The 18,781-nt window shown below is 37.1% G+C and overlaps 2 protein-coding genes across 5 annotated transcripts; one reads left to right on the forward strand and one right to left on the reverse strand.

Moving 5' to 3' along the window:
• Window positions 1-2,868: 2,868 nt before the first annotated feature.
• Window positions 2,869-7,293, reverse strand: LOC111783277 (transmembrane 9 superfamily member 3-like). The gene is made up of 7 exons (XM_023664195.1): window positions 6,871-7,293; window positions 6,206-6,246; window positions 5,531-6,113; window positions 5,276-5,413; window positions 5,017-5,173; window positions 4,454-4,938; window positions 2,869-3,433 (listed from the first exon to the last, which is right to left on the reverse strand). The coding sequence occupies exons 1-7, from the start codon at window positions 7,020-7,022 to the stop codon at window positions 3,214-3,216; spliced, it is 1,776 nt and encodes a 591-aa protein (XP_023519963.1). The 5' UTR covers window positions 7,023-7,293; the 3' UTR covers window positions 2,869-3,213.
• Window positions 7,294-8,661: 1,368 nt separating this feature from the next.
• LOC111783275 lies at window positions 8,662-18,686 on the forward strand. Of its 4 annotated transcripts, XM_023664192.1 has the most exons (10): window positions 8,665-8,808; window positions 9,321-9,363; window positions 9,530-10,288; window positions 10,406-10,741; window positions 11,335-12,709; window positions 13,636-13,915; window positions 14,141-14,248; window positions 14,327-14,605; window positions 15,603-15,746; window positions 17,931-18,686. In XM_023664192.1, the coding sequence occupies exons 3-10, from the start codon at window positions 9,547-9,549 to the stop codon at window positions 18,117-18,119; spliced, it is 3,453 nt and encodes a 1,150-aa protein (XP_023519960.1). In that variant the 5' UTR covers window positions 8,665-8,808; window positions 9,321-9,363; window positions 9,530-9,546; the 3' UTR covers window positions 18,120-18,686. The 4 variants fall into 4 exon arrangements, with proteins under 4 accessions (XP_023519961.1, XP_023519962.1, XP_023519960.1 ...); XM_023664191.1 differs by having other exon boundaries at window positions 9,530-10,741; XM_023664193.1 differs by lacking the exons at window positions 15,603-15,746; window positions 17,931-18,686 and adding an exon at window positions 15,109-15,510 and having other exon boundaries at window positions 8,662-8,808; window positions 9,530-10,741.
• Window positions 18,687-18,781: the final 95 nt, after the last annotated feature.

Here is an 18,781-nt window from a genome sequence, read left to right on the forward strand (position 1 = left end):
TTACTATATTATTCCAACCACTCTTTTATCTTCTTTCTATTTTCTTTTTCTCTTCTAACTCATTGCTTCTGCTTATTTGAACATACGTAGCCAAGTATTAACTTCAGGGGGATCATAAAAGTGGCTAAATTATTAGTGAATGAAAAGGAGGCTTAGAAGCATAATTTTGGTTGAGGAGTGAATGAATGAATGAATCTAAGGAGGTGGTGGAGGGGAGGGGACAATGGTACGTGGGTGCTTGCTTTTTCATGTCCTCTTTCCTTTGGGACTACACTCATAATCTCTTACATTTGTTCCCATTTCTTTTTCCACCTTTCAATCCACTTCCTTTCTTAACTAAACTCATTCTCCAATCATAATCATTACACTGTTTCTATTACTTTCTCTTCTTTTTTTTTCTTTTTTCTTTTTTATCAATCTATGCTTCAACTCCCACATTCTTATCCATTAATCTACACTTGATTATATATATATATATATATATATATATCTTCATCAGCTTAACCATAGGACAAAAACCCAGAGCCGCTATCCAATGGGCCATCGGGGTCCCAACGGATGAATACTTATTTTTATATGAGAAGATATGATGAGAGGAAAGAAGCAACACAAGATTGTTTGTAGTAATATGAGGATGGGCGAATAAGATGTGAATTAAGGAAGAAAAGCATTTCATAATGATGTATATAAATTGGTTTGCATTATGGGAACAAAAGAAAAGCAAGAAATTAAAAAAAAATGAAAATGGTTGGTTGGTTGCATTAAGCCACTGGTTGAGTGGAGAATCTATAACCAAACTTGAGTCACAAGCCTGCTCTGCTCTTTTCACAAACTCCACTTTTTGTTTTCCTTCTGATCGATATTCTTTTAGCTCAAAACAAGATAAAACCCCTAAAAGCAGATAAGACGACCGACTAACATCCTCCATTTATTTATTTATTTATTTTATTTATTTATTTATTTTATTATTTTATTATATAAACTACACTTTTGTTTTTCAAAAAGGGGATGTGTATGTAAAAAATAAACAAAAATAATTGAGAGAATTATTGAGAAATAAGAAATAGAAACAGTAAGTGGTATTCAGAGAGAATATATTTGGAATTAAAGAAGAAATGAGGTAGCTATATATGGAAACATCAAATCATGAGAGACAGGAATAAAAAGAAAAATAAGAAGTTGACATATAAGTTGTGTTGTGTGATTGGGGCCATATAGAATGAATGAATAATAATACTAATAATACAAGAAGGGGAAGGTTGGTACATATCAAAAATTGAAATGGAAGTTAGTGGTTGATAGATGAAGGTGGAAAAAGTAAGTTTGTATAATTAATTAGAGCAATGGAGATGGGCAATGGGCATGCAGAGAAGCAGATGCATAGGAGAAGAAGAGCCTACCCCCAACCCTGTGTTATTATTATCTATATATATATTGAAAAACGTCAATTAAAATGGGAATTTTGGAAGAGACAAATACATATTGGTGGATGATTTGTGTATTAAGGACAGGATTGAAGAGGGAAGGGTGTGGGATGTCGGGTTTGGGCTTCTACTTCTTGTCGAAGGATGATTACAAAAAAAATTAAAGAAGCGGGCATGTGTGTGTGGATGTGGGTTTCTCTCTTTTTATCTTTTTGGTTGTAAATGTGTAGCCTTTTCTTGGAAGATGACCTTTTAGTCTCCATCTTTCACTTCCAGTGTCATCTCACATGCAACACAAAAACACGTACACCCCTTTGCAAATATATGAATGCTATAATTAAATTAACATTTTAGAAGAGTGGCGATAACATACATCTTCCATGCAACCGAGTGACACCCCAAAGGCATTCCATTCCAAGTAAAGTAAAAAGAAACAAAAAGCGGTGTGCAGAGAAAAGAAAGGAAAAGGAAAAAAAAAAAAAAAAAAAAAAAAAAAAGCTGAAGCAGTGAGTGGCCGTGGCAGCGGAAGTGGGTCTGTGGTAAGCAAAAGCATGGCATGCAGTAGGCTCTGGGTGAGGGAAGGATTAATAAGCATATATTTAGGGTTTAGATGAAAGAAAGAAAGAAAGAAATAAAGAAAGTTGGGGGCAACAAAGGGTAATCATCAACTTGGGGTTGCAGCTGGGGGCCCATGGAGGTTACGGTTAGGCATCTCTTCTTTCTTTCTCTCTTTCTTTCTTTCCTTCTTTCTTTCCTTCTTTTTTATGTTGTAAAGTTGAGAGAGAGATGAGTAGCGATGACTCAAGAAACAGACCATGTGAGTGGGGGAGGGAAACTCATCTCATCTTTTAAATCCAAAAAATACATCTTTTTTTCCACCCAAATTAATTATTAATTATTAATTATTAATTAAACCCCTAAAAGTCAAACCTCACTTCATCCCAATTATATATATAATTTAATACTAACTTCGATTANTTTTTTTTTTTTTTTTTTTTTTTTTTATTTTGGATCCCCAGTTTTCCAGTACATTTGTTTGGTTCATTCGTAAGCCCAAAACTTCAAGTCACCAACCTGGTCTGCGTAATAGAATTGTGGGAGCCCATTCCGGAAGGAGAATTCCAGTTGCAAAATTGTTTGGGCCTAACATATAACTGCAACGAACAACACATACCTGCATTGCACGAATAGTGTGAGAGTACCCACAGGCCATTACACAAATTTCTTGTTATTATTATTGTAGATGAGATGCGGGCAGGGCAGGGAACCTATATCCAAACACATCGTTGAAGGTTGCTTTGAAGCCACCAGCGAGGACCAACAGAATAAGGGACTAATCATACTGGCGTTTTATAGTTCTATGTCATTTGAAACTGTTCTGAGTTTGTTCAACTGAAACTACTTCGGGTTTAAATAAAAAATTGAGGAACTGACCCACCAAAAATGAATTCAATTTCTGGACGAGTATTTCATCATAAAAGAGCGTTTGACACTTGAGAGGAAGAACAATAATGTATTGGACAAACTTCAGATTAAAACAAAAGCGTTGCAACTATTATACTGGTACAAACTCCGTCCCCAAGTTCGTGTCTAGCACCATCATCCATCCTGTCACCATACTGCTCAGCTCTTAGAGCATAATATCTAAACAAATTGCTGTCATGTCACCAAGAAGACAAAAAAAAAGGACTGCTGCAGGTAACTTTTCTACATAGAAACCTATGAACATGAAAAGTTAAAAGAAACATGACTCTGTCTTCTCAGCATTAAGTGATGGGTGGTACCAGGACTACTCGCACTTGATGGATCGATATATGTGGCGAACAAAAAGCAAAGCTGCTCGAAAACCAATAGCTCCAAGCATCAGGAAGAAGCCATAGCAGACACAGGCCATGTAGCCAAAGAAAAACGATGTTTGCATAAACCCAGACATATCAGAGCGAGCATAGTAGTAGTACAAACAATACGCATAGATAAATAAGCCAGTTGACCCACCGCAAAGAAAAGATCTGCAAACGAATGAAGTCAAAGGAACAAATTAATCATGGCTTTATATTCCAAGTCACAGTGCTCGAAAGGTCTACATCAATAGTTCTATGGTATATCAAAGATTCAAATACCTACATAAACTGCCACCTCATCCAATATTGAAAATACCAGCACGTAAATGCAATCTAAATATATTAGTATTCATGGATAGATGTTAAATCTGACGTCTGTGTCATGGTCTAAGCAAAATGCATTCCAAACAACGAATCATAAAGTAACAGTTGCACAAACAAAACACTTAGGTCTGTCACATTAACGACTACTATGAGAAATCTGACAGCTTTCAGTATTCATACAAACACCTTTCTTGCATGCTTAGGCAACCAACTTTTTTTCAAAGTAATCAAAGCTACCAGAAGAGTAATGTTCAAGACAGGGGAAAAAGGGTGATGATAAGCAACTATAAAGCACGGAGACGCTAATATAGGAGAAGAATCAGTGTTCGGACACATGTCCGACACGCAAAATTGCGTCCCCCCTTGTATTATTATTTTTTTTAAATTTTGGAAACGCAGTGCGTCACAGACACCCATATAAAAACCCAAATGGCCAAACCTGATCGGCAGCGTTGGCGGAGGTGGTTGGCAGCACATAGACAATCGGCCGTAGGGAAAGAAAACATGTTTTTTTTTTTTTTTTTTTTTTTTTTTTCTTGGAACGACAATCATCCTGAATGACTATCATTAACTTTTCAGAATTTTTACCTTGTAAACAAAATTATTTCTCATAAATGCCATGTTCAACAAGAAATCATGTCATAATTAATGAAACAGGCTTCATCCTGCCTCTATTATCATCAGAAAATTGGAGCAAAAAAATGAACAAAAATAATATCCACTTGAATTATTCTACAAATAATTAGGATTATAATTTATAAGCTTGAAAAAGGATGAAAAGGACGCACACATGACAAAAGTTTCAAAATTACTAAAGAATGTAACTAATCATTAGCTAGCTACAAAGGGGCAGTAGTTGCATACCTCCACCACCATTCATGATCCTCGGCAGCAAGTTGGAAGTATGTTAATGCCACAGTAATGAATGCCGTAACTATCAGGAGAATAATGAAGACAAGAAACAAGATGCTGTATATGGTGTAAATCCTGTGGCCCCACACACTGGCAAATATGTAGTATAACTCAATGTATATGGCACTGAAAGGAAGGAATCCAGCCATTGCCATCTGTGGAATTGTCCCACGGTACCAAGGCAGAGGTGGAATCTCTCTAGGATATTTAGTGGTACGCACTGGAGCTTGAAATTCAGCCTTGCTGTTTTTTCCAGCAATTCCACCCAACACCAGCAAAGGCGATGTTACAAGAGTCCATATGAGAACTATTACAACAATAGTACCAAAAGGAAGGGCAGCAGTTGCTGTATAGGCAATTGCAACGGTATTTAGAAAGCAAAATGTCAGAAAAAGAGGCCCACAGAAAAGGCATCCCGTCAACAGTAGATTCCTAACCTATCATTTAGAAATCAAAGACCTTGTTAGCCCAAAATACTGAAGTAATTGAAAGAAAATAATTCAAAGAGAAAGTACCCAGTTTGTTCCCTCGAGCTGGCAGTAAAAGGAAGTTGCGATATAGCCAGCAATCCCAGATGTGAGAGCATAAATTACAACTAGTGCAGTGAATAATGCCCCTCGGTTGTATGGATAAAACACTCCAACAAGCGCAAGTATGAAAATGAACACTGTACTGTAGAATTTATGTACAAAGTGTCAACACAAAAATGTTGGGGATGGGGGAACCAGAGGTTCCTAAATAGTAGCTGTGATGGTTGACAGGACTATTACTTACAGTGTAAACAGTTGGGTACCAGAACCAAGACAGGCTGCAAAAAGAGACTTGTGTTTCGGGTACCTAAATACATCACCATGTATGTATTTCCATCCAGTCTCTTCCTGGTCCTCAGCTGATTCCTCATCATGGGCATATCTATATCATAGACACAGAAGGGTAACATACAAAGACACTGGCTCCCGTAGAATAAGGCACGAAATTGAAATGACAGGCAGAACAAACAATGGAAAAAAGAACATTAAATCTTCTTACTTGACAAAGTCATTTTTAAGCACTCGCATAAGAATGGTGGCAAGAAATCCAGTAAGGAGCAGGACAGTTACACATGAGTTTATAATTGAGAACCAATGAATTTCCAAATGATGAGGCAGTGACGACGATTGGGAGTACTTATCCATCCTATTCTCAAATGGGGTGGTTGTCTCCTTCCATTTTACAGTGTATAGAAATTCGACATCAACTTCCTTATCCTCTGTGAGATCAACAAGAGCATTGGGGTCCGTTCTGACATTTATTTCAACAACACGATCCTTGTTATAAAATATATCAAAATGGATATGCTTGTATAGGTAGTATTTGAAATCACTCGGTTCTTTTCCTTCCTTGTCAACCTTTCCTATGAAACCCCAAATTGGCAAATCATCATAGTACATTTGAAAGTAGTAGTCCTTGTCTACTGCAGCACGGAATTTAGCAACGTCTTCCTTTGAAAGCTTTTTCTGGCAAACAGAAGTGGCATCCTTCTCCTGCAAGAAGTCAAGTTTGTATGGGGCACTAACTAAACGATCTCCATTTAATACTTCACCAAGAGCCTCCTTTTTCTCCTTCACGTCATCTGCAATTTAAATTCATATAATTGGTTATCCAAATTCCAACTAACAAATATCCTTCTGGAAGCTTGGGGGAATTAGCACAAGCGACACACACCTGGTACGCAGAATGGGAGATCGAAGTAGCGGTAAGTTTCACTGTCACCAAAAAAGAAAATGCATTATGTCAGATGAAGTGTCGGGTAGCGAATTACAACATCTTCTAACGCCTATGAAGCTGCATCCTATACTTTTCATAAGTTAGAGTCTCGAGTAAATCTTGAATCTTATTTCAATGAACCAAAATGAATCGACAAAAAAAAAGAAAAAAAAAAAAAAGAAATGAAGTTAACCCGTTAGCATGAAAGATGGAAATTCAAATATTCTAGCAAGAAAGCACGCCACAATACAAAAACAGGGAGGCTGTTACTTTGTTTAGGAATAAACAGAATATCTTGAAGACGGTATCTCGAGTGTCTTGAATATTCCCCATGTATTTAACGGTAGACGAACATTAAACAGAAAAAAAAAAATGCAGTAAGTTAGGTCGACGATTTAGCAGATCAGAAGTAACATTTCCGGTCAATGCATTGACTGCATAAATTAGCTCAGATCTGGGTTGAAATCATCAAATCAACAAGTAATTCAATCTAATGAAAGCTAGCGGCTACAAAATTATGAATCAAATAGTAGCGGAGGAGAAAACAGTGATGAAATGGTAGATCTTGTAAAAGAATGAAGAAGAGGAGCGTAAGGGAAATGAGTAGAAGAAGGTGGCATTACCTCGGATTATGAAATGGGCCAACTTTGTTAGCATAGAGAGGAACAGGATCTCCATCTTTATAGCGATGATCCGATCCATCAGATCTCACCTGAACAGATCCGCAGAGGAAAACAAGTAAGGCGATGAATACCACCGCCCCAAATCTTCCCATTGTGAAGGAAGCAGAGAGGTGGAAGCAGGGAGTGGTAAGAGAAGAGGAGGGAGAGAAGAAAGGGAAATGGGAAGAAAGGGATGGGATGGGATTGCGAAAATGGGGGGTTTAGAAAAAATGAGGAGGGAAGAGAGCGTTTTAAGGTCGGAAGTCGATGAGGGGTTGGATTAAGGCTGGGGCTTGTTTGCTGGGCCTGAGCCTGAGACTGCGCTCACACGCCCACACACACTCGAACTGAAAGAGATGTGGCGTCGTTTAAAGACGTTTGATGCCTCACCTACGCCGACAGTGGCGGTCTTTGCAAGGCCACTTCTTCGCCCTTTCCTTCCTTTTACGCTTCCACCGTCTCTTTTCCCTAGTGTTTGACATTACCATCCAGCTTTTATTTATTTATTTATTTATTTATTTATTGCTATTTTCATCTTCATCCAACCATTTAATTCAGTTGGGTAACAATTTAATTATGTATTAATTCTTTCCATTTCTTTTTAACAACTTACAATTTCCTAACACACCCAATACTTTCATTCTACTCAAAACTTTTAATTTAGTAAAACGGTTTAACATAATTTAACATCATTCACAAATATTCATCTTATAGTTTCAATTTTTATATACTAAAATAAACGAAGCTTATTAAGTTGGTAGTTAACGACACCGTGAGATGAAATGACATTTCCACACTAGGAAAGAGTTAATAAATTGGATTATATGGTCTTTAAATATAGAAAAATTGTAACGAGTAGGAAAAGGTTGATATATATATATATATATATATATATGTATTTTATTGTCCGTTGGGTTTAAGGTTTATATATAATTTATGTCATCTTAAAGAAAAAGAACCCCACCACTTACCCATAACAAGTCCACACAGCAGCTATAGAGTTAAAACTTGAAGCACAACTTGTTTTTGGCAAGAGAAAATAAGGCAATTCATTGCAACGACGCGTATATAATATTAATTAAAAGATATCGTCCCCAAATAACTAATATGATGGAAACATTTGGCATATATGGGTCCAAGATTATAAATGATGTTAAAAGTTGTTTGACGAGCTATTGAAATTTTTGTAGTGAAAGATATAAAACTAGTTTGAAAGTGATTGAAACGAATGTTTACATACTAGTTTAAATTATGGATATGAAGTCCTAAGGTTTGAGTAATGGATATTACGGTTCGCGGAAAGAGAAGGTTGGATTTGTGGGTCCAACAACAAAAATGAGCAGCAGTTCATTAAGGTGTGTGAACAACACAGTGGATGGAGCTAAGCAAGGGCGTGGGTTTGCTGGCAGACACCTAATTAAGAATTAAGAACCTGGACGAACTAAATTGAAAACAACAAAATGAATCTAACCTTACACCAATCAACAACGGTGGTATTATAATTATAGTCTAGATTTAGAAAAATCAGAAAATAGTTATAGAGGCGAGCGATGAATATCAGAAATGAAATACGTAATCGATAGGAAGACATCAGAGACGTTGCGCATAACGATGAAAGCATAAAAAATTGAAAATATTTGATGCAAGAAAAGTTTAAAATAATGAAAAAGACCAATGAATGCCTCGAAAAGTATCTAACTGGCCTTAGGTCCACCAGTTGAATTCGAGACGGCAGGCTGGGCTCCCAGAGAGAANGAGAGAGAGAGAGAGAGAGAGAGAGAGAGAGAGAGAGAGAGAGAGAGAGAGAGAGACCAGAAAGCGTAGCAGGCAGCAGCGACACAGCGGAAACCGCCCATCGTCCTCTGTCACCACCTCTAGCACTTTACCAGCAACCACCAGGTGCTGCTTTCTTTCTCCTCCATTTCTTATTTTCCCTTTACGGACTTGTCCTTCCTTTTCCTCTTTATATTTGTTTAAATCCCCATAGCTTCTATTGGGCACGAACAACAAAATCGTCAGATCCCGCTTGTTTTAGGGTTTCTGTGAATATTTCATTTTGGCTCGTGATGTCGTTAAACTGCCGTCTGAATGAATTCATCTCCACTATATGTCGCGTCCGTTTGGATTCAGGCGATACTGGACAGGCTAACACTACGGGTTCTGTTGTCGTTTACTACCAAGTGCCCCATTTTCGATCACAATTTAAGAATCGGTGATTAATCGGCGATAGAAAGGGTTTCTGGCCGGAACCGGAGTGGGACACCCTGCGTGGGCTTATTTATGCAGCTTTGATTTTTTTTACGTTTGCCGCAAGAAAACGACATTTTTTCCATTTATTGAATGCTCTTTTTATGTGCGGGGAGAAGTATCTTCCAATTTTCTAAATTTTGGATTTCCCCGTTGTTCCACAGTTCGAGGAGACAGAATGGCGCGCTGAGTTGAGCTTAGTACCAGGTCAGTTTCCTTTAATTATTGAAAGGAATCTAGCAAAATGCCGTTATATTACCCACATTTCTTCTTGATTCTCTCATAACCTTTGCAAGCAATGGAGTTTCATCTCGGTAATGTTACGATATAATTTGTTAAAATGAATTCCACGCCCACTTTGGTGATTTTGCAGATTCTTAGTAGCTGAAAATGGTTGATACAAATTCAATCGATGTAATTCTGGACTTCTTAACACGGAATCAGTTCACGAGAGCCGAGGCAGCATTGCGAAGTGAGCTCTGTAACCACCCAGATTTGAATGGGCTTCTCAAGAAACTCACGCTTGAAGAGAAGAGTAGCGGGGACACGTTGGAGGTAGAACACGGGGACAAACCAATGGTGGAGAACCGACTGGCAGGTTCACAAATTAACTTTGATGTCTCCAAGGAACTTATTGTCAAGGAAATAGAGTGTGGAGGTGGTAGAAATGGTTCTGAAAGCAAATGGAAAAATGATTGTGTGTATGGAGAGAGGAATAAATCAAATGAAGCAGTTGGAACAAGTGATAGGAGCTTCACATTTTCTCAAGGTTCAGACGATACTGTGCTTGATTTATATTCATGGAAAGTTAAATCTAGTAATGGTCTGTCTGGAGTTTCCCAGAATGATGGGGTTAAGGATGCAAACAACTTTCCTGAACTTCAGGTATCTGAAAAATCCGGATATCATCCTGGAGAAGTTTCTGAATCAAGAAAAGCCAACTTCAAAACAGGTGAAAGTGTTATTTTATCTGGTGAAAAGAGAGACTTTTGGCATGGAAATTCTAGCACAGCAAATGTGGAAACCAAATATGACATTTCCCAAAGATATGAACCAAAGGAACTAGATCAGCAAGTTAAGGCTGCCTCTGCATACGTTAATGAAAACACTGCAGATATTTCATGGTATAAAGGTAAAGATTCTTCATCATCAGATTTGTTGATTGATTGTTCTGTGAAGACTGTTTTTCCATTCTCCAAGGGAGATGTGTCAAACAGTTATGATAGCACGATTTGTTCTGCCAAACTAGATGCAAAGAGAAAAGCAGAGGTGAATGATATAAGGGCAACAATTAAAGAGCAGGTAGATGAGGTGGGAAGAACTTTATATTTTGGCAGATCTCAGGATAATGCTGAGCAAAAAACTCTAAGCAGTTTAAGTTTAGCTCTCGTGGCTGAAAGTCAGAAGGAGGAATTGCCTCGATTGCCACCTGTTAAACTTAAGTCTGAAGACAAGCCTTTGATTCTTAGTTGGAAGGACAACTTTGAACGTGATGGACAAATTGCAAAATTTACTAGCATTGACAGCTCCCTTCTTATAGGGTCCTATCTAGATGTTCCTGTTGGGCAAGAAATTTCGTCTTCTGGTATGCTCTTACACTATAGAGGCAATTCCTTTTACTCTATAGCAATTTGATACTTTCCGAACAAGTTTTGGTTTATTGTCATCCTTTCCTTATAATTTTGATGCTCTTCTTTCCTCGTGCTATCTCGATTTAAAATTGGGATAAAGTAGAACTGGGTCAGCTGGATTGACACTTAATAAAAAAAAAACCTTTTCTAATGTAAAAGTAGTTCCATCCTAATTATTATTAGGCTTTCTTGGTGGTCACTTAATTTTAATTGACAACGACAATTTTAATGGTTCAAAAGTGCAGCTGAGCAGGTTTTCTAGATGTAACCAAGACAACATCATTATTTGGCAAGGTCACCTGATCTTTTGTTTGATCAATTCATGCTTAGTACTTCAGTATTTCATTTCAACCACAAGAAGTTGAATTGGGGTGGAGTTTTTTTAATTATTAAAAAAACAAAACTCTAACAAGCGATTTTCTTTCAAAGTTTCAGTTTCATATCTGATTCAGAGTTTTCTAATTGCTAACATAAGTCTTTTTGTGTACTCATCGTGTAAATTCCATTTTAAATATTCAAAGGATATAATGTTGAGATTAAATTGAAGGTGGAAAGAGGAATGCTGGTGGCAGTTGGTTGTCTGTAAGCCAGGGAATTGCAGAGGATACATCTGATTTAGTTTCTGGTTTTGCCACTGTTGGTGATGGCTTAAGTGAGTCTCTAGACTATCCTAATGAGTATTGGGACTCTGATGAATATGATGATGATGATGATGTTGGATACATGCGGCAGCCTATTGAGGATGAGACATGGTTTTTGGCTCATGAGATTGATTATCCAAGTGACAATGAAAAGGGAACAGGGCATGGAAGTGTTCCAGATACGCAGGATAGAGCTCAAACCAAAGGTGAGGATGATGATCAATCTTTCGCTGAGGAGGACTCTTACTTTTCTGGTGAACAATATTTTCAATCAAAACATATTCAGCCAGTTTCAACTGCAGAGGATCCTATGGGGTTGACTGTGACTGAAATGTATGGGAGGACCAATGAGAATGATTTAATGGCTCAATATGATGGGCAGCTGATGGATGAAGAGGAACTGAACTTGATGCGTGCTGAACCTGTGTGGCAAGGTTTTGTCACCCAGACTAATGAGCTGATAATGTTAGGGGATGGGAAAGTTGTAAACGAGTCTAGAAAACCAAGATATGATGATATTGGTGCGGATGATGATCAACATGGTTCAGTTAGATCAATTGGTGTGGGGATCAATAGCGATGTGGCTGATATTGGCAGTGAAGTACGTGAAAGCTTGGTGGGAGGCAGCAGCGAGGGGGGAGATTTAGAATACTTCCATGACCACGCGGTTGGAATTGGTGGCTCCCAACTTCCGTATAATGATTCAGACAAAAAATATTTGGATAGATCTAACAGGGATAAGAAGAGCTCTAGTAAACATCAGTCAAATAAACAAACATCTAGGAATGATACAAGCACGTACGCACAGATACAGAACCCAGGTGATGGGGGATTTTCATTTCCCCCACCGTTGAGCGAGAGACAATTGGTACAGGCATGTTCGAGCAAATCTTTGTGGTCTAACAACCCTAGCAGAGTGATTAATGATGAAAATGATACTTCTTTGAATGCTTTGATGCAATCTAACAACAATATACTGGCTTCTTGGGGGCCAAAAAATTCTGATTCTTCACCTGATAATAGTCTTAGGGATGAAAACAATGCTGATGCTGTAAGGTCCGGTAGTTCAAGTCCTTCCATGCTTTCCAATTATCATTACACGGAAAGAGGGCACACCAAGATAGAAAATGATGATAAAATTAGTAGCGTAAGGGAAGAAGATCCTGTGGCATCACTTGAGGATGAAGAGGCAGCTGCCGTGCAAGAGCAAGTAAGGCAGATAAGGAGTCAAGAGGAGGAATTTGAGTCTTTCAACCTCAAAATTGTTCATCGTAAAAACAGGTATGCATTGGATGTCACCCATCAATTTTTAATTGATCAATCCTTGTTTCTTATTGAGTGATCTGAGGACTGTGATTAAACCTGTACACATAATATTTAAGTAGTACTTTTGTCATTGTTCTTTTTTGTCTCCCGTAATAAAAAATATATTCTCTACTATCTTCTCATAAGAAATCTCCATGCTTCTTTTACAAGTCTCTGCGCCTTCAGATGCTGTATCATCTCTTACCCTCTAGGAGTCCATGATGTCTTACTTGCTCCAATTATATGAATTATGTCATTTCTGTTTCATGACTGATTCGTACTATTTTTTTTTTTTTCCACTTTGCTGATGGGATATAGATTTAAATGAGAAAAAAGAATTGGTTCTTTTTCTGTCATTTGGATTGCTGGAATGTCCGAAGGTGTGGATTTTCACATGGGGGGAAGAGATTAGATTCTTAATTTACCAAATGGCAACTGTTTTTTCTTTCTTTCTGAACTTCCATCCCTTCATGCTTCGTTTTATGTGAACTGTCTCATTCTTTGGCTTGTTGACAACATTTTCCATATAATATTCCTTCTTTTTATAAATTTTCATATAGTATCTCATTAAAATTTTCAAAATTAGACAATGTTCCTATGGGATTTTGATGAATAATTCTTTTGAGATTGCATACGAATATTTGGGCCTCTGTCTCTTTATTCGAGTGGTGGAAGACTTCATTATTTGTTTGTTTTTATATTTATCTTTATTTTTATTGTTATTTTGTTATTCTTATTATAAAACGGGAGTTATTCTTTTGTCTTTTTATTGTAGTAAGACATTTACTTTGTTTAAGCTCTTTGGGAGAAAAAAGAATCTTCTGGAGCATTTTTTGAGTCTGTTGTGAATACTTACTAATAAGTACGCCCAAAGTTTTAATCGTTGTGTTATTTTTACTTAGAACTGGCTTTGAGGAGGACAAGAATTTCCATGTGGTATTAAATTCTGTAATAGCTGGACGCTATCATGTCACTGAATATCTTGGGTCAGCTGCATTCAGCAAGGCTATACAAGCACATGACCTGCACACAGGCATGGATGTATGCATAAAGATTATAAAGAACAACAAAGATTTTTTTGATCAAAGTCTTGATGAAATAAAGCTTCTAAAATATGTTAATAAGCACGACCCGGCAGACAAATACCACATTCTACGACTATATGATTACTTCTACTATCGGGTAAGTGCTGACTGGTCATACATACTTATTTCAGTGATGGATTATTTTTTCCTTGTCCAGTCATGTATAGTCTTTTGTAGTAATTGTTTTTAAACAGACATCAATAATTCCATCAGATTTTCAAGGGTATATGAAATACGTAATATGGAAAATTAGCATTTATTGTCATTCTTTTTCCTTAAATTTGTCTCATTTTTGGTTGAATTGTACCCCCTTCCCCTCCAGGAGCATCTGTTAATTGTGTGTGAACTTCTGAAGGCAAACCTATATGAGTTTCACAAATTTAATAGAGAATCAGGAGGAGAAGTATACTTCACTATGCCGAGATTGCAGGTGTGTGAGGGTGAATAATTTTTGTTAAACTTTTTGACAGTCGCATTGTGCTAAACCAATTAAAATGATTCGCTGCAGTCCATTACAATTCAATGCTTGGAGGCACTTCAGTTTTTACATGGTCTTGATCTTATACATTGCGACTTGAAGCCTGAAAATATACTGGTGAAAAGTTATAGTAGATGTGAGGTGAAAGTTATCGATCTCGGAAGTAGTTGTTTTGAGACAGATCATCTTTGCTCCTACGTTCAATCCCGATCCTACCGTGCCCCAGAGGTTATCTTGGGACTTCCGTATGATAAGAAGATAGACATATGGTCTCTTGGCTGTATCTTGGCAGAACTTTGTACTGGCAATGTAAGTTTTACTCAACCACGTATATCAACTATGTTTGTTATATTTATCGTTTGAGGTTTGTGTTAAAGTAGTTTCTAGGTTTCAGAATTGAATAATCAAATCCTTACGTGACAATTTTTAAAATAAAAAGATAATAATACAGAATGTAATAGTAATAATTATATTATTATAAACAAATAATTACAATAAGAAAACCCTTCCGTTCCCCCTTCCTCCTTCCCTCCCTTCCCCAACGCGGGCGCCCATCTTCTTCTCTCCTCTTCCTTTTCTTCTCCACCCGTCTGCCTCACGCCACTAACCTTACCTTGCCGTTCCCGATATGTTTCCTTCATTTTTTTTCTTTTAGACAGGCTCTGTTTTATTGTTAGGAGTGGGTTATTTTTCAGATTGACGAAGAAGATGGTGAGCTGAGTTTTTTTTTCAGCTTGAAGGGGGGGGGGGGTTCAGATTGAAGAAGACGTTGCTGTTATTACTAATTTTTTTCCTTCTCTTAAGATGGATAGGTAGTGTCACAACCCGAAATTCGAGACTTGGAATCAAGGACGAGAGCAACAAACTATGCAAGGAAAACACGGTAGAAAAAAGAGGAAGAAGATTTTACGGAAATTTTTTAGCAATTAAGAAAAAAAGTTCCAAACAAAGACAAATGTTTATGTGATACATGAAGTTCATAAGAGAAGTTAATGGGGTACCAAACGTATGATATGACAATGCATGACTGTGCAGACTCCTAGACGCCCCGGGTCACCCCTCTGTGGCATCATGGCTCCCGAGCACCCTCCTGCCTCGATCAGTGGCATCGTTCACCTGAAAAAGAAAAAAAAAGAATCGTTTCTTTAGAGTTCTTGTACAAAACGCATTTGTAGTTCCTTTTCTAAGTGACTAAAGTTTTTTGGGGGGTTAAATTTCATACTCATCCAGTAGCATTTTTATTTTTATTTTTATTTTTATTGTTAATATGCTGCTGAAAATAGTTCATATGATATTTCGCTTGCAGGTTCTCTTTCAAAATGATTCACCCGCTACATTACTTGCACGAGTGATTGGAATTATAAGTCCTATTGATCAAAGTATGCTTGCCAAGGGACGAGATACATACAAGTATTTTACCAAGAATCATATGCTGTATGAACGGAATCAGGTAAGAATATGCTATATCGTAAAATATTTCAATATCTGGAACTGTGATATGAAGCCTCCATATTCTTCAAAGCCATTCATTTAGTTCTCAAATATCCTGCCTGATATGTTATAGTATGAGATGTTTGTTTCAGTTTGTTACAACGCACATGCGATTTNGTCTTCCTGCTTACTCCTTACTCTAAAAAGGATGAAATTTTGAAAAAAGAAAGCGAAAAGAAAGTCTCAAAAAACTAAAAACATCCAGTGATAAAAAGAGAATATCATTTCACGTGGTCAATACTCGTCATACCAGATAACCTCGACAAGATTAGGAAATGCAAAGATCTTTTTTATTATTATGTTTATTTATTTATTTTAATATTATTATTCTTAAGCAGGCTTTTATTAAGGAAACAAAATGAAAGAATACCCGAGAAAGAAATTAAAAAAAAAAAAAGAAGAAAGAGTACATGAGGATACAAANAAAAAAAAAAAAAAAAAAAAAAAAAAAAAAAAAAAAAAAAAAAAAAAAAAGGAGCCTAATTAACCCAAGAAAAGGTATGGGGCTGAAATAAAAGTCAAAAAAATATTTTTCAGTGAACTCGAAAGAAAAACATGAAATCTAATAAGGAACCACCCTACAGATCTTTCAACTCCTCCAAAGGTTTTATTATTTTTTTCCTCCAAAGCCCCTAGGCCCCCTACAAAATAGCAAAAAGGCATGCAGACCACAACCTGCTACCCTTACTCCAGAAGGGGGAATGGGAAAGAAACTCCTCCATGTAACTACAACTCCTTGGCCAGACCAGACCATATTATAGGAAAAAGCCTCGAAGAAACACCTCAAGGTCAACACCTTCCCAGAAGAGGTCTCTTATCAAATTTTCACTATCATTAATGAATATCATAGTCGCATAGACCTTGGAAACCAGAAAAAAAGAAAAAAGAATGGGACGGTTGGAAAAAATAGCCTGAGAGAAAGGGATCAATCTTCCACCTAGGGAAATATTTCTTCCATCTGGAAGTGCTTGAAGAAAAGTGAGCACGAGAGAGACGAGCAATGCTTGTGAAAGTGCTCCAACAAGAATGAGCACAAGAGAGGTGAGCAACGCTGTATAAGTGCTCTAAGAGAAGAGAGTATGAGAGAAATGAGCAACACTGTGGAAATGCTCTGAGAGGAGGGAGAACGAGAGACAAAAAACGATTTATGGAAGTGCTCAAAGTGGATAGTATGCATAAGTCATGTGCTCTCTTTCAACTGACAGAAGTGTTAACAAAAAGATTTCACAACTTTACTGCTTCATGAGGTAGTATTCAAGTAAGTATTCAAGTTGAGAATGAATGACAGATCACTCAACTTGAAAGGAATGTCTAAGGATTAGTCTTAACTTAGTAATATTTATTTAACTACCTAGTGTGTGGGGGATTTATTTAGATTTCCAGTTATCCAAGAATTTATTTAGATTTACTTTTGCTTAAATCTAGGGATTTATTTAGATATGTGACTTATATCTCTCTAAAAATTAAATTAATAAGAAAAACAGTAATTTAAGAAGGGAATGGTCCATCTAAAACTCATCAAAGCCACTTTTGAAACCTGAATCTTTTAAATATTTTTCAATTTTGGGTGAACCTACTTGTTCCTGTTGCATGTGATTTTGGTGCTCTGTTTTTCTTCTCACTTACCTGTCCGAATTTCTGAAGTGTTTTATATTGGCTCCATACCCCCATCTGTCTGAATAAATATCTGATCACGAACATAAATTTCAAGGTTCTTGGATTTTATGTAGCCCTCCATGTTTTTGGAGGCCCTTTAATATTCTTTATACACGAACAGATAAGAGTATCTATTTGGTTAGCTTTGGCAACAATTGTTTGCTAGTTGAGTTATGTTTGGAATTCTTTATAGTCCGTTGAAAAGATTTGATGCCACATTTGGTTTTAAATTTCACTTGATTATCTTGTCAAGCAATGAATGTTTGCCCGGTGCTTCTGTTGGGCCATTCAATATCTTTTTAATCACTTGTCCATGAACGTTTCAACCCTACCGAACTCTATTCTATAATTCCTAGCTCTCTCATTCTTCCTCCTTCCTTTCTTTGTATTTTTTTATTTGACACCTGTAATGGGGGTTTTTGTTCATGTTTATCATGTCATGTTACATAAACTCTCTCTCTCTCTCTCTTTCTCTTTCTTTTTCCAGGAAAGCAATAGACTGGAATATCTAATACCGAAAAAGACATCACTACGGCACCGATTGCCAATGGGGGATCAAGGGTTTATTGACTTTGTTGCACATCTGCTTGAGATAAATCCCAAGAAACGCCCTTCTGCATCTGAGGCTCTGAAACACCCATGGCTATCTTATCCATATGAACCGATTTCTTCATGAACCATCTGAAGTTTCTTTTGGTTCTATTAACATATTACATCTGTCCTCGTGATTGTAGTTCATTGGCTTTTGAAGCAGGATGGAGGCGCATGTGATTCATGGTTAACATGGCTTGGCCTTTCTTACTGATTTTTGAAGGAATTTTTGCACTATAAAATTTCTTCCCAATCGAAAGAAAGGTTTGTTCTGTTTTTCATGTCGTGACGAACTTTTTATCCCCTCACCTAGTTGTGCCCTATTTAACCACAATGAAAATGTAGTTTTTGCTGACGATATGTATTCTTGGGGTTTCTCTATTTTTATTTATTTGGAAAGGGGGGTAATCTTGTTGTACATGTGTTATAATTATTTAGCGAAACACTTGCGTATCCAAATTTGAAGCAAGGTCAGTGATGGTACGGCAGTATTTATAGTTCAGCTTTTAGACCGTGTCCTCGGGCTTCCTTTTTCATTGTATGTCGTGAATGCCCGTTGGGTTGTTTTATTAGAACTAGGGCTTTCCTGCAATCTCTAGAGAGTGGTAACTAAAGGAATGGATATTCCACGTGCATATTCATGCCGCTGATATTTTGAAATGTCGCCACAAATATACATCTCCATTCTTTCTCCCCATCATTAACATTCTCTCTCCCTCTCTCACTCTCTCTTGTGCAGATATTGAA

The sequence above is a fragment of the Cucurbita pepo genome, chromosome LG20 (genome assembly GCF_002806865.2).
Source record: "Cucurbita pepo subsp. pepo cultivar mu-cu-16 chromosome LG20, ASM280686v2, whole genome shotgun sequence".
Classification (NCBI taxonomy): domain Eukaryota; kingdom Viridiplantae; phylum Streptophyta; class Magnoliopsida; order Cucurbitales; family Cucurbitaceae; genus Cucurbita; species Cucurbita pepo.